Source organism: Eimeria tenella, genomic scaffold (assembly GCF_000499545.2).
Source record: "Eimeria tenella Houghton genomic scaffold, Eth_scaff23, whole genome shotgun sequence".
Classification (NCBI taxonomy): Eukaryota; Apicomplexa; class Conoidasida; order Eucoccidiorida; family Eimeriidae; genus Eimeria; species Eimeria tenella.
This window is the reverse complement of record NW_013542157.1, coordinates 1-14,789: the sequence shown is the minus strand read 5'-3', so window position 1 is coordinate 14,789 and position 14,789 is coordinate 1. Positions and strand designations below refer to the sequence as shown.

The following is a 14,789-nucleotide window of genomic DNA, read 5'->3' as shown; positions in this document are numbered from 1 at the left end:
CAGCAACAGCAGCAGCAACAGCAGCAGCAGCAGCAAACGGATCCTTTTTTAGTCTCGCAGATGGAGGGCAACAAAGATGAAGCAGCCCGGTGTGTTGAACTTGCGAAGCAAGCCATGCTTGCAGGGGACTTTGCAAAGGTGATCTACTACTGCTGCTGCTGCTGCACTTGCTGCTGCCATTGCTGCTGCTTTTGCTGCCATTGCTAGAATGCTTTGCAGGGTCTGCTGTTGCTGCTGCGCGCTGCTGAGGCTGCCGCAGCCGCTGCTGCTTCTGCAGCTGCTGCTGCTGCTGCAGGTGCTTCTGTCGCCTTCTGCTGCTGCTGCTACATCTGCTGCTGCTGCCGCTGCTGTTGCTGCTGCAGGCGCAGCGGCTGCTGGGCAAGGCGCGCCGCATGTTTCCTTTGGCGGAGATAGAGCCTCTTGCTGCTGCGTGTCTGCACAAGCTGAACCCTTCAGCAGCAGCAGCAGCAGCAGGAACTGCTGCTCCGACAGCAGCGAGCTCGAGAGGGGCCTCGGAGCCCGCTGCTGCAGCCAGCAGCAGCAGCAACAGCAGCAGCAGCAACAGCAGCAGCAAGGGGCAGCGGCGGGGGTCTCGGCAGCATGTGCCTCATTCCTCTGAGGGTCCGCAGCGCAGCACAGCAGCAGCAGCAGCAGCAGGAGCAGCAGGAACAGGCCCCACGCTGCGCCGCGGCCGCAGCGGCGCTGCTGCAGCGCCAGCAGCAGCAGCAGCAGCAGCACATACACCTGAACAAGCCAAACTCTGCGAAATCATTTTAGAAGAAAAATGTTTTTATAAAGTCCTGGGGGTTCCGTCGGATGCATCTGAAGAAGCAATTAAGAAGGCCTACAGAAAGGTAGGGTTTAGGGTTTAGGGTTTAGGGTTTAGGGTTGGGGTTTAGGGCTTAGGGTTGGGGTTTAGGGGTAGGGTTTAGGGTCTCGGGTTGAGGGTTTAGGGTTTAGGGTTTAGCGTCTAGGGTTTGAGGTTGGGGAGGGACGAGGGGAATTGCAAGGGCAGGGTTTAGGGTTTAGGGTTTAGGGTTTAGGGTTTAGGGTTTAGGGTTTTGGCGAGTCCGTGCAGTTGGCGCTGATGCTGCATCCCGACAAGAACAAGGCCCCGAAGGCGGAAGACGCATTCAAGAAGGTGGGGGTTTAGGGTTTAGGGTTTAGGGTTTAGGGTTTAGGGTTTAGGGTTTAGGGTTTAGGCTGCTGCTGCAGCGGGAAGGCCGTTGCTGCGCCCGAAAAAAAAGCAGCCCCCCACCAAAAAGCAAAATAAATAAATAAATAATTAAATTAAATTGATTAATTAAATTAATTAAATTAACTCTCTAATTGAATTAATTAGTTAATTCAAATTAGGGTTTGCTGCAGGTCAGTAGGGTTTCTGCTGCTCTCCTAGACCCGCAGCAAAGAAGGGCTTATGACTTGGGGGGCCCCCAGGCCGTCGACGGGGCCCCCCAGCAGTACCCTCAAAGGGGGGGGGGGGCCCCGGATATCGTCACTGCAGAGGTTTGCTGCTGCTGCTGCTGCTGCTGCTGCTGCTGCTGTTGGTGCTGCTGCTGTTGGTGGTGCTGCTGCTGTTGGTGCCGGTGGAGCTACTGCTGGTGATGGTGGTGACATGCTGGTGATGATGGTGTCAGGGCTGCTGCTGCTGTTGCTGCTGCTGCTGCTGTTGCTGCTGCTGCTGCTGCTGTGTGGCTGCTGGGGTGGACCAGGGTTGCTACAGCGCCGCTGCAGCAGCAGCAGCTGCTGCTGCCGCTGCAGACGTTGCTGCTTTTGCAGCGCCGCTGCAGCTACCTCAGGTCTGCTGCTGCTGGTGCTGCTGCTGCTGCACCTCTGCTGCTGCTGCTGCTGCTGCTGCAGGATTTGTTTCGAGTTTTGTTTGGCCAAAGCGTGAGGGACTTCCAAAGATCTCCCAACGGGCGCGGCCGCAGGGGCCCTCAGTATCCGGAGTGCGTAAACCCTAAACCCTAAACCCTAAACCCTAATTTTTGTCTGGGAAAACCCGACTAAGCCGCAGCAAACCCTCGTACGATTTGAACCGTGATGAACCCTGCCAAACGCTAAACCCTGGAATATGTTTCTAAACCCTAAACCCTACTAAACCCTAAACCCTACTAAACCCTAAATCCTGCAAAACCCTAATCGCTGCTAAATACCAAACGCTGCTGAGTAAACCCTAGACTGCCAGCAGGTTGGACAGCTGTTCATTTTCAAGGGTTTAGGGTTTAGGGTTTAGAGTTCAGGGTTTGGGGTGTGGGTTTGGCGTGCAGGAGCAATCTTCATACATTTATTCAGGTGGGGTTTAGCTGCTATTTGCTGCAGCAGCAGCAGCTGCTGCTGCTGCTGCTTAGAATCAATTTTATTAATTTAATTAAGTAAAATAAATAAATAAATAAATCGATAAATGATTTGCTGAATTTAATTATATAATTGGCCGGAGGGTTTGCAGATTTGCCTCCAGTGACGGCCCTCTGCAGCCATGGCCTAGGGTTTAGGGTTTAGGGTTTAGGGTTTAGGGTTCGCCGCGTGTGTGCTGCTGCCTCTAGAGCTGCTTTTGAGTGTCCAGCCACCCAAAAGCGCCTTTTGTTTCTTTTCTAATTCAAATTTAATTTAATTAATTTAATTAATTTTAATCAATTTAATTAGTTTTATTAATTTACTTTAATTAATTTAATTTCATTTAATTTAATTATTTGTTTGCTGCAGTTCCTGCCGATGCTGCTGCTCTTCTTGCTGATGTTTCTTTTCAACTTTGTGCCCCAAGAAGGATCATCTCCAGTGAGTCAATTGATTGATTTATTTTATTTTTATTCTATTATTGTTTTGTTTATTTTTTTTTTGTTCTATTATTTGTTTATCAATTTGCTGTTCTTTTCGCCAGCGTTTTATGTTTCTAGCTCAGTTTGCTGCTGCCGCTGATGGCTGCTTTTGCTGCTGCTGCTGCCTGCTGCTGCTGGCGCTCTTGCTGCCGCTGCTGCTGCATCTTGCCGCTGCTGCTGCTGCTGCTGCTGCTCATGGCTGGGTGTGCTGCTGCTGCGTGCACTCTTTCCTTCGCTACTGCTGCTGCTAATGGCCGCGCGTGCCGCCTCTGCGTGTGCTATCGCTGCTGCTGCTGCTGCTGCTGCTGCTGCTGCTGCTGCAGCCAGCTTATTACTCTTTTCGCCAAAGCAAAGACTTTCCAGTTCCTCGAACTACTCAACTCCATTCTGTTCGCTATTATGTCGGAGACAGTTTTATTCAGGAGATTTTGCCGCAGCCAGACAAAGTTAGGGAGGTGAGAAAATTATTTAATTTGTCTAATTAAATTAAATTAATTATTTGATTTGATTAATTTAATTGGTGTTTATCTATTATTATTTGCCTTTTAATTGGCGCTTGTTTGGCATTTTCTCGCTATTTGCTTCTCTTGAAATGCCCTTCTGCGGGAGTGAGCAGCAGCAGCAGCTGCTGCTGCTGCTGCTCCTGTTGCTGCTGCTGCTTCCGGCCTTATCTGCTTGCTGCTGACTTCTTGCACTAGCGGCGATTCGTTATGTGTATTTTTATACTGATGTGGTTGACGTTTTTGTTGCTCTGCTTTGTTTCCACATTTATCTCATTTACTTTGCTGCTGCTGCTGCTGCTGCTGTTGCTGCTGCTGCTGCAGCTAGAGAGGAAAGTGGAAGTTCGCCACTACCAGGGTGTATGTACATCTGAGAACGACCGACTCAACAGAGACCTCACCACCGCCCACTACCACATGGCTTCCAGTCAGCTACTGCTGCTGCTGCTGCTGCTGCTGTTTCTGCTGCTGCTGATGTTGCTGCTGCAGATGTTGCTACAGCTGCTGCAGATGGTGCCGCTGCTACTGCAGGTATTGCTGCTGCTGCAGATATTGCGGATGCGGCTGCTGCTGATGCTCCTGTGAACGTTGGTGCTGCAGTTATTGCTGGTGCTGCTGCTGCAGCGGATATTCCTGCTGCTGCTCTTGCTGCTGCTGCATGCAATTCTGCTGCTGTTTCAAAGAATAAATTAATTAAATTAAATAATTAATTTCATTTTTTATTTTATTTATTTTTTACTTTTACTTTCAGACGAATCCATTCGCCGGCTGCTGGACCGCCCGCGCCCGGGCTGTAAGAAGCTGGAGCTGCTGCAGGTTGGCAGCAAATAAATAATAAATGAATAATTTAATTAAAATACATAAATTAAAATAATTAATTGAATTGGTAATAATAGCTGAAGCAATGTGTAGCTAGCTGCAGCAATATGTAGCTAGCTGCAGCAATATGTAGCTAGCTGCTATGTAGCTAGCTGCAGCACTTTGTAGCTAGCTGCAGCAATATGTAGCTAGCTGCAGCACTTTGTAGCTAGCTGCAGCAATATGTAGCTAGCTGTAGCACTTTGTAGCTAGCTGCAGCAATATGCAGCTAGCTGCAGCAATATGTAGCTAGCTGCAGCAATATGTAGCTAGCTGCAGCAATATGTAGCTAGCTCCAGCAATTTAAAAATCTTTTTTTGCGCTTGTGCTGCTGCCTGCAGCGGGCTGGGGCAGCAGGGGCCCCCGACAGCCAAGGGCCCTAAGGGGGGCCCTCAGCTCTTGCTGCAATGGGGGCCCCCCTAATACATTGGGGGGCCCCTCCTGGGGGCCCCCTTTAGTGACTCCCTGTAGGGCCCCCTCCCTAGGGGCCCCTCCTAGGGGCCCCCCTTAGGGGCCCCCTTTGGGGGCCCCCTTAGGGGCCCCCTTTGGGGGCCCCCTTAGGGGGCCTCCCTTAGGCGCCCCCTTTGCGGGGACCCTCTTGGGGCCCGTCGTACTGTTTGGAGGGCCTCGCCCAAAAGGGTCCTGCCTCCTTAGGGGCCCCCTTGAGGGGCCCCCATTGGGGGCCCCTCAAAGGGGCCTCTTCAGGAAACCCCTTTAGAGGCCCTCTTTAAGGGGCCCCCCTTGGGGCCCCCGTTTAGGGGCCCCTCCTTAGGGGCCCCCTTTCAGGGGCCTCTTCTTAGGGACCCCCCTTTAGGGGCCGCCCTTTAGGGGCCCCCTTTAGGGGCCCCTTTTTGAGGCCCCCCTTTAGGGGCCCCCTTTGGAGGGGCCTTCCAAGGGGTCCTGCCTGGGGGCCCTCATGGAGGGCCCCCTACGGCGGCACCTGCACCCTTTAGGGTTTTAAACCCTTTTAGGTTTAGGGTTTAGGGTTTGGGTAGGGGACGTCTGTGGGGCCCCTGCTGCGGTGGCGCTGCTGCTGAGGTGTACGTACAGCTGAACTGTCTGCTGCTGCTGCAGCAAGGCAGCAGCAGCTGTTAAGCTCGAGTGATTTGCATCATTAAATGACTTATTTATTAATTGAAATATCATTTAATGTTTACTTTCATTTGCTTTCCAACTGGCTTGCTGCAGTTGCTGCTGGCAGCAGGAAGTGCTGCTGCTGCTGCTGCAGCAATAAAGTGCAACTGCGAACGGGTCAATAAGCACAAATACAAAAGAATGGACAAATAGTTGAAGACATAAATAAATAAATAAATAAATAAATAAATAAATAAATAAATAAATAAATAAATAAATAAATAAATAAATAAATAAATTTAAATTAATTAAATAAATAAATAAATAAAATTAAATGTAGGGAAGTTTGAATAGACTGAGGTGTATGTGCACATGGGCACAGAGTGGCAGCAAAGACAATTCTGAAGATTTATTTTTTTTCAGTCTATTTATAACATTTATAAAATAAAATAAACAAAAGGTATAAATAAAATAAAGAATATAAATGGAAATAATATAGATAGTGTAAATAATTATACAAATATATTATTTGCTTCCGAAAGAGGCCCCCAGGAGTGCTACGAGGCCCTCTGGAGTCACGGAGCTGCAGCATTTGCTGCTGTTGCTGCTGCTGCTGCTGTGGTTGCTGCTGGTAATGCTGGGCTGCTGCAAGGGCTAGTCTACTCAGGGCTGCTGTAACGAAATGAATATAAATAGATACGGCTTCGGCTTGCTGCAGCAGCTGCTGCTGCAACGAAGTGTCTGCTGCTGCAGCAGGGAGTGTAGTTGCCGCCACTGCAGCACATAGTTGGCGCTGCTGCAAGGAGTCTAGCTGCCGCTGCTGCAGCAAATATAGCCGTTGCAGCCGCAGTAAGTATAGCTGCTGCTGCAGCAGCAAATGTAGCTGCTGCTGCCGCAGTGAATATAGTTGCTGCTGCAGTAGCAGCCGCACAAGCAGTGGCCGCTGAGCCCTGCAGCAGGGCAGCAGCAGCAGCAGGAGGAGCAACAGCACCAGTAGCACCAGCAGCAACCGTGACGGGTGCAGCAGCAGCACCAACAGAGCAGCAGCAGCTGCAGCATCAACAGCAGTAGCAGCAGCACAGCAGCAGCAGCACCAGCGTCAGCAGCAGCAGCAAAAGCCCAACTGCAGTCTTCTCGCTTGCTGCAGCAGTTTTGATTTGTTTCTTCTTCGAAATAAAAATAATTTAAAGAGTGGAGGTTTCCTGTAGATCATACCAGGCGCAGCTGCAGCTGCAGCAGCAGCTGCAGTAGTTGCTGCAGCTGCAGCAGCAGCTGCAGCTGCAGCAACTAATGCACTAGCTGCTACAGCAACTGCGGCAGCAGCAGCAGCAACTAGTGCACTAGCTGCTACAGCAGCTGCAGCAGCAGCAATCGCCAATGCAATAGCTGCTGCAGCAGTAGCAGCATCATTTGCCGCTGCTGCTTCTGGCTGCTGCTGCGTTGCTTCATCTCCGTCAGCGCGGCGTCCGTCAAGCCCTAAGCCCTAAACCCTAAACCCTAATACAGGGTTTAGAGTTTTTGACGGAGAAGACGCCAGGTACAGCTAGCTGGCCCTTCCTAGCCAGCTAGCCACCCAGCTGGCCCACCAGATATCCATCCAGCCAGCTAGCTCGACAACTGGCTAGCCAGCTAGCTAGCTAACTGGCTAGCTAGCTATTCACCCAGCTAGCCAGCTAGCTAGCTAGCTAGCCACCCACGTGGCTAGCTGGCCCCCTAGCAGGCTAGCTGGGAGCCAGCCGCCTCGCCCCACAGCCAGCGCCTAGCCAGCACCTAGCCAGCTAGCCAGCTAGCTAGCTACCTAGCTAGCTAGCCAGCCAGCCAGCTAGCTAGCCAGCCACATGGCTAGCTAGCTGGCTATATCCCCTCTCCGCGACCTAGCTAGCCACCTAGCTGGCCACCTAGCTAGCTCCATGCCCAGCCAGCCACCCACGCCGCTAGCCAGCTAGCTAGCCAGCTAGCTAGCTAGCTAGCTAGCCAGCCAGCCAGCCAGCCAGCCAGCCAGCTAGCCAGCTAGCCAGTTAGCCAGCTCCCTCCCTCCCCCCGCAGCCACCTCGCCAGCGAGCCACCCAGCTAGCCACCCACCCAGCTAGCTAGCTAGCCAGCTAGCTAGCCAGCTAGCTGCCAGCTAGCTCCACCTCGCCAGCTAGCCCGCAGCCAGCCAGCCAGCCAGCCAGCTAGCTAGCTAGCCAGCTAGCTAGCCAGCTAGCTAGCCAGCTAGCTCCACCTCGCCAGCTAGCCCGCAGCCAGCCAGCCAGCCAGCCAGCTAGCTAGCTAGCCAGCTAGCTAGCCAGCTAGCTAGCCAGCTAGCTCCACCTCGCCAGCTAGCCCGCAGCCAGCCAGCCAGCCAGCCAGCTAGCTAGCTAGCCAGCTAGCTAGCCAGCTAGCTAGCCAGCTAGCTCCACCTCGCCAGCTAGCCCGCAGCCAGCCAGCCAGCCAGCCAGCTAGCTAGCTAGCCAGCTAGCTAGCCAGCTAGCTAGCCAGCTAGCTCCACCTCGCCAGCTAGCCCGCAGCTAGCCAGCCAGCCAGCTAGCTAGCTAGCTAGCTGGCCCCGACGTTCTTCTCCGCGAACCTTTGTCCCAGGCGGGCGGAAAAAGCCAGGAACTTGCGGACACAAGCAGCAACGCACTGCTGCTCTTTTGCTTCCAGAGTTTTGCTGCTGAAGCTGCTGACGCACTCGTTGAAGCAGCGCTGCACCAGCCCGTTGTAGGTTTCCATGCTGTCGCGCAGCTGCAGCAGCGCGAGTTCCCGCTGCACTGCAGCACGCTCAGCCCCCGGCAGCTCCTCCAGCCCGGGGATGCTCCCGGCCCCCGCCATCCCGCAGCAGCAGCAGCAGCAGCAGCAGCAGCAGCAGCAGCAGCAGCAGCGGCAGCGGCGGCGGAGGCGCAGGCGCAGGCGCAGGCGGCGGGGAAGGCGGCGCGCGCAGGCGCTCTAGGGGGGAGAGAGAAGACTTGGAAGGGAAAGGCTCTTTTGCTCGAAGTTTAAAGGATAATTTGCTGCTGCTGCTGCTGCTGCTGGAGGAACAGCAGCAGCAGCAGCAGCAGCAGCCCTGCGGGGGCCCCGAGAGCCTCGGCACGGTTGCGAGGGGTCTTCTGGAAACTCCGGGGGCCCTTAAATTCTCCTAAAAGAAAATTAAAGGATTTATTTTTAATTTTAATTTTAATTTTAATTTTAATTTTAATTTTTTATTTTTTATTTCAATTTAAATTCAAATCGATAGCCCTCACCCTCTCCGAGAGCGGGGGGCCCCCTACTAAGCCCCTCTTCCCCAGCTGGCCTTGTGCTGCAGCAGCAGCAGCAGCAGCAGCTGCTGCTGCTGCTCGACTTTGTCTAGGTTTAGATTTTAAATATAAATTGTTTCATTATTTCTTTTTCTGGCTTCTCCTGCTGCACACTTGGCGCTGAGAGCTGCAGCAGCAGCACCACCACCACCAGGCACTCACAGCAGCAGCAGCAGCAGCAGCAGCAGCAACAGCAGCAGCAGCAGCAGCAGCTTGGCTTTCAAAATGGCTGACGAGTCCCCAGCTGCTGCAGCAGCCTCCCAAGACGGAGCTTCTTCAGGAGAAAGTCCTCCGGCTCCCCCAGGGGCCTCCAGTGTGTCTTCAGGGGCCTCCCTGGGGGCCCCTGGAGCATCTCCTCCTGCTGCTGCTGCTGCTGCAGCTGCTGCTGGAGAGTGCCTGACCAGCCCCGACGCGAGTGCGCCCAGCCCTCCAGCAGCCACAGCAGTAGCGCCTCCTGCTGCTGCTGCTGCTGCAGAGGGGGGCCCCACAGGGGGCCCCCTAGGGGGGCCCCCCGAGGGGCCCCCAGGGGCCCCCCCGCTGCAGCAGCAAGTCTTTGTGAGGCACATGCAGGGGCGGCGAGGCACTCAAGAAGACCGGCATGTTATAATAAAGGACTTGAGAGATTTGCTGCCAGCAGAAAGGAAAGGGGAAGTGGACAAGTGGGGCTGCGGCTCGGGTGAGCAGCAGCAGCTAGCAGCAGCAGCAAGCAGCAGCCCCTTATTTGCTGCTGCTGCTTCTCCAGGTGCTGCTGCTGCTTCTTTACTCGCTGCTGCTGCTTCTGTGCTCCCCAATCCAGCTGCCACACCTAGCCCTTCCCTGCTCGCTACTCTCCTATTTGCTGCTGCTGCACCACGTCCCCAGCGCAGCAGCAGCAGCGCAGCAGCTGCAGCAGCAGCAGAAGCAGCAGCATGCTTGTTGTGAGGCAGCGGCGGCGCGCGCTGCGCCGCCTGAGCTGTCTGCGCAGGTGCAGCAGCAGCAGCAACCCGATCGACTCAGTGAATCAATTAATTTAATTAATTGATTAATTAATTTATTTATTTTAATTATTTATTTCTATTTATTTATTTATTTATTTATTTGCTGCTGCAGCTTCCCTCGTGGCTCTCTTCGACGGCCACCGCGGCTGCGCCTGCTCGGACTTCTGCGTTTCCTTTTTGCCCGAGAGGCTGGCGGACCTGCTGACTCGCCAGCTGCCGCAGCAGCTGCAGCGCAGCAGCAGCAGCAGCAGTGACAATGGTAGCGGCAGCAACAGCGGCGGCGGCAGCAGCAAGGAGCCTGCTGACGGGGCCGCGGCTGCTGCGTGGGCTGCGCCCGCAGCAGCAGCAGAAGATGCAGCAGCAGCAGCAGCAGCAGCAGAGGCGGGCCGCGCGGACAAGGCTGCTGCTGCTGCGTCGCCTGCTGCAGCAGCCGACGAGGCAAAAGCCCCCACTGCAGCAGCAGCAGCAGCAGCAGCAGACCTGGCAATGTGCCCCCTTTCTGCTGCTTCCTTCAGCTCAGTGGCGCCCGTTGGCCCCGTGGCCTCAGCGTGTGTGTGCCCGCGGCTGCAGCAGCTGCTGCAGCAGCAGCAGCGGCTGCTGCTGCTGCCGGAAGGGCTGCTGCTGCTGCTGCCCTCGCTGTACCAAAGAGTCCACTCTGCCTTCAAACAAACTGACAGAACTTTTATTAATAAATTCAAATCCAAAGCAGCAGCAGCAGGCTGCACTGCTGTGCTGCTGCTGACTCTGGGGAGGCTTGCTGCAGTGGCGTGGCTGGGCGACTCCCGCGCCGTCGCCGGCGTGCAGCAGCAGCAGCAGCAGCAGCAGCAGCAGCGGCGCTTTGCTGCAGTGCGTCTCACAGAAGACCACAAGCCAAATCGAAAAGAAGAAAAAGAAAGAATTGAGAAAGCTGGAGGACATGTCTTGACTATCAACGGGGTGGCCAGGGTGGCCCCCAAGGACTACGAGGTTTGCTGCTGCTGCTGCTGCTGCTGCTGCTGCTGTTGCTGCTGTGCGTGCTGGTGCTGCTGCTGCTGCTGCTGCTGCTGCTCGCGATACACTGCGACTGTGGCTGCTGCGCGTGCTGCGGCTGCGGCTGCTGATGCTCTTGCTGAATCTGCTGCTGCGGCTTGTGTTGCTGCTCGTGCTGCTGCTGCTGCTTGTGCTGCTGCGGATGCTAATTAGAGTGGTGGTGCTGCTGCTTGTGGCCGGGCTGCTGCTGCTGTCAGTGCTGCTGCTGCTAATGCTGCGATTGCTCTCAATACTGCTGCTGTTAATGCTGCTATTGCTTTTTAGTGCTGCTGCTGCCTCCTCTGTTAGTGCTGCTGCTGCTGCTGCAAAGGTTGCCGCTGTTTGTGCTGCTGCTACTGCCTCCACTACGCAGCTGAATTGCTGCTGCTGCCAGTGAATCCGCTGCTGCTGCTGCTGCTGCCGCCACTGCCCAGCTGAGTTGCTGCTGCTGCTGCTGCTACCAGTGAATCTGCTGCTGCTGCTGCTATCAGTGAATTCGCTGCTGCTGCTGCTGCTGCTGCAGGAGAGAGTTAAGCGGCTGAAGCACGAGCAGTGCACTATGGGCGGCTCATCGCAGCAGCCTTCTACGCTGCTTGCGGGTGGGTTTTGTGTCATTTGATTTAATTAATTAAATTACATTAATTTAATTAATTAAATCGATTAAATTAATTTAATTAATTTAATTAATTTAATTAATTAATTAATTAAATTAATTAGCTGCTGGAAGCACTCAAAGACTCGGCGGTTTGCTGCTGCGTGCTGCTCCCACTTGTCTGCTGCAGCAGCGCAGCAAATGCGTTTGCTGCTGCTTGCTGCAGCCCTCTTAGGAGCTTCTGGCAGCAATTAAATGAATTAAATTAAATATTAAATAATTCAAGTAATCCAACTAATTGTGCCTTTATTAATTGCTAGTAATCAAGCAATTTTTTAAAACAGTCTGTTTTGCTGCTACGCCTGCTTTGCTGCTGCTGCTTTGCTGCTGCGTCTGTTTTGCTGCTGCTGCTTTGCTGCTGCATCTGTTTTACTGCCGCTGCTCTGCTGCCGCTGCTTTGCTGCTGCTGCTCTGCTGCTGCTGCTTTGCTGCTGCAGTGTCTCGGTCTCTGGGCGACAAGGACTTGAAGTCGGAGGGGCTGGTCAGCAGCACCCCGGAGTTGGTGCTGCTGCTGCTGCAGCAGCAGCTGCGCTTCATAGTGTTGGCCTGCGACGGCCTGTGGGATGTCTTGACAGATCAGGTACTTTTCTTTTCAAATAAATGCCAATAAAGCAGCAAATTCAACTCTTTTGTTAATTCGCAGCAGCGCGGTGAAGTACTTAGCAGCAGCAGCAGCAGCAGCAGCAGTAGGAGCAGCAGCAGCAGCAGTAATAGTAGCAGCAGTAGTATAAGCAGTAGCAGCAACAGGAGCAGCAGCAGCAGTTGCAGCAGCAGCAGCAGCGACAGCAGTGGCGGCAGCAGCAGCAGTAGCAATAGCAGCAGCAACATTTCCAGCAGCAGCAACAGCAGCAGCAGCAGCAGAAAGTGGCAGAAGCAGAAATGGTGCAGCAAAACAGCAAATTGAAATAATAGCAAAGCAGCTCGCTGCTGCCGTCGCAGCATTTTATTTTCCCATTTTACTTATCCATTCTTAATTAATTAATTAATTTATTTATTTGTTTGTTTATTTATGTAATTTCCTTCATTTCGTTTTTGATGTTTCTGCAAAATGGCGCCTCGTGAACGAAGTTGAACTTGAATTGAATTTGAACGAAACTGAGTTGAATTGAAGCGAATTTGGGCTTAAAATGAGGCTAAAAGAGAATTAAATTGAATAAAAATGAAAATAAAATGAATAAATTCGAAATTGAACTCCAAATATGGATTTAAATTTGAATTTGAATTCCATTTCAAGGAAGTCGTCGACGCCGTCGGCGCGCAGCTGAACGACCCGGAGGCGGCGGCGAGCGACCTGGTGAAGCGTGCCTTCGAAAGGGGAAGTCAGGTGACTTTTTTCTTCTTTTTTCTCCCTGTTTCTCCGTTTTTTCTCCGTTTTTTCTCTTCTTTTTCCCAATTTTCTTCTCCAGTTCCTCCGCAGTTCATTGCTGCTTCTTTTTCCGCTTTTTTGCGCCAGCTTTTGGCCCTTTTTCGCCTTTTTTCCCCTTTCCACTTCGCCAGCTTTCGCTTCTCAAAGCCCTTGTTTCGCATTTGTTGTTTTTATTTTTTTGTTCGTATTTATTTATATTCATTCATTTATTTATATTTATTCATTTATATTTATTTGTTTGTTTGTTATTAGTTAATTTATTTGTTTATTTGTTTATTTGGTTATTTTGTTGTTTAGTTTTTTGCGTTTAAGAGGCATATTAATTCGTTGATTTATTTTCTGCTTTTCCACACACGCCTGTCCTTGTTGTTTCATTTTATTTCACTTTAGTTTTTTTAATTTTATTTCATCTTATTTCATTTTGTGTTATTTTACGTTTTATTTTGCTTCTTATTTAGTGCTTCCTTCTTACGCAGGACAACCTAACGGCGATTGTTGTTGTTTTCAACTGAGAAACGTATTAGGGTCTAGGGTTTAGGGTTTAGGGTTTAGGATTTCGCAAACCCTCCAGACGGCGGGATTGACCCTTGTGACCCCATAGGGCCTGGCTAGCTGCAAAGACGGCGCTACTAGGCTAGCGAGCTAGCTAGCTAGCCAGCTAGCTAACGAGCTAGCTGGCAGCCGGCTAGCTAGCTAGCAACTGGCTAGCTGGCTAGCTAGATAGCTAGCTAGCTAGCTCATAATGGGCGAACTAGCTACACAGCTAGCTAGCATCTGGCTGGCTAGCTAGCTACTAGTTAGTTAGCTAGCCAGCTAGCTAGCTGAGAACCCCAGCGTGGGCACAGCTAGCCAGGCTTGCGCGCCACTCCCTGGCTAGCTGCATTTGTGAGCCCTAGCCCAGCAGCTGGAATCGGGGCTAGCTGATTAGCTAGCCAGCTAGCTAACTAGCCAACTAGCTAGCCAGCTAGCTAGCTAGCCAGCAGGGAGAGGCTTCCTGTGGCTAGCTGGGTCAGATGCCCTTCGCCTGGCTAGCTAGATTTGCCCACAAGACAGAAGTTTGATTCAAAACAAATGGCATTATCGCATGCAGGGTGGCTGCCGGCACTGCTATTGGCTAGCTAGCTAGCTAGCTAGCTAGCTAGCTAGCCACTAGCTATAGCTGCTAGCTAGCCAGGTAGCTAACTGACTGGCTTGCTAGATAACTAGAAGCTAGCTAGCTAGCTGGCTAGCCGTGTAGGCGGCTGGCTGGCTACCTAATGATATTCACCTACTTAGCTAGCTAGCCCTCTACCCAGCTAGCTACCTACCCAAGTGGGAAGGCAGCAAGCTAGCTAGTTAGCTACCTAACTACCCATCCAGCTAGCTAACAACCTGCCTAGCCAGCCGGCTAGCCAGAGAGACAGCTAGCTAGCTAGCCAGCTAGCTACATACCCAAGCAGCTAGCTACTCATCCAGCCAGCTAGCTAGCCACTAACGAGTGAAGCAGAGCTCTGACGACTTAAGGACGGACCGACGCCCTAAAACGCTGAAGTCCCACGCACGTCATCAGGCAGCTAGCTAGCCAGCTAGCTGGCTAGCTGGCTAGCTAGCTGGCTCGATAGCTGGCCAGCTAGCTGACCGGCTAGCCAACCGGCTAGCTAGCCACCCGGCTAGCCAGCTGGCTCGCCAGTGGGCTGGCTAGCCAGCGAGCTGGATAGCTACAAACGGACGGCCAGCTGCTGGAGAATGGCTGGCTAGCCACCCAGCTAGCCAGCTAGCTAGACGCAGCAGCTACGCAGTTCGCTAGCTAGCCAGAGGGACTCGTCGGCCGCTGCCCCTGAACTGCTGGTTAGTTAGCTAGCTAGCTAGCTAGCTAGCTAGCTAACTACGTACCTCCCCAGCTGGCTAGCCAAGCCAGCTAAGTGGCTAGCTAGCCGCAGCTAGCTGCCTCGCCCCGGCCGCCTCAGCCGTCTGGCTGGTTGTGTTGACTTCCGCCCAGCCTGGGGGCCCCCAAAGGGGGGCCCCCTTGGGCCCCCTTGGGGGCCCCCTGGGGGCCCCTGTGGGGCCCCTAAACCATTTAATGTTTAAAGCATGCAGTATTATACGGTGAAGCAGACGGCCTGCTACACGCTCGTGTCTGCTTTTGCTGCTGCTTTTGCTGCTGCTGCTGCTGTTGCTGCTGCTGGTGCTGCCAGTTCTGCTGTACGTGCAGCTACGTCCACCGAGAGGAAGGTGAGGCGCGCTTTAGCGCGCACAGCAGCAGCAGCAGCAGGAGCGG

At 53.0% G+C, this 14,789-nt stretch overlaps 3 protein-coding genes across 3 annotated transcripts; 2 read left to right on the top strand and 1 right to left on the bottom strand.

Annotated features, from left to right (window-relative positions):
- Window positions 1–60: 60 nt before the first annotated feature.
- On the top strand, window positions 61–4,560 carry ETH_00016875 (DnaJ domain-containing protein, putative; the record flags this gene model as incomplete). The annotated part of the gene is made up of 11 exons (XM_013374786.1): window positions 61–138; window positions 363–854; window positions 1,079–1,141; window positions 1,369–1,506; window positions 1,861–1,949; window positions 2,271–2,295; window positions 2,707–2,778; window positions 3,143–3,274; window positions 3,644–3,746; window positions 4,071–4,135; window positions 4,519–4,560. The coding sequence occupies 11 exons, from the start codon at window positions 61–63 to the stop codon at window positions 4,558–4,560; spliced, it is 1,299 nt and encodes a 432-aa protein (XP_013230240.1).
- A 3,229-nt stretch (window positions 4,561–7,789) lies between these two features.
- Window positions 7,790–8,065, bottom strand: ETH_00016870 (tim10/DDP zinc finger domain-containing protein, putative; the record flags this gene model as incomplete). Its single annotated transcript, XM_013374785.1, has 1 exon — window positions 7,790–8,065. One exon carries the CDS (start codon window positions 8,063–8,065, stop codon window positions 7,790–7,792), a length of 276 nt encoding a protein of 91 aa, XP_013230239.1.
- Window positions 8,066–8,754: 689 nt separating this feature from the next.
- ETH_00016865 (protein phosphatase 2C, putative) lies at window positions 8,755–13,044 on the top strand (the record flags this gene model as incomplete). Its single annotated transcript, XM_013374784.1, has 6 exons — window positions 8,755–9,205; window positions 9,619–10,472; window positions 11,038–11,113; window positions 11,604–11,746; window positions 12,401–12,490; window positions 13,009–13,044. The coding sequence occupies 6 exons, from the start codon at window positions 8,755–8,757 to the stop codon at window positions 13,042–13,044; spliced, it is 1,650 nt and encodes a 549-aa protein (XP_013230238.1).
- Window positions 13,045–14,789: the final 1,745 nt, after the last annotated feature.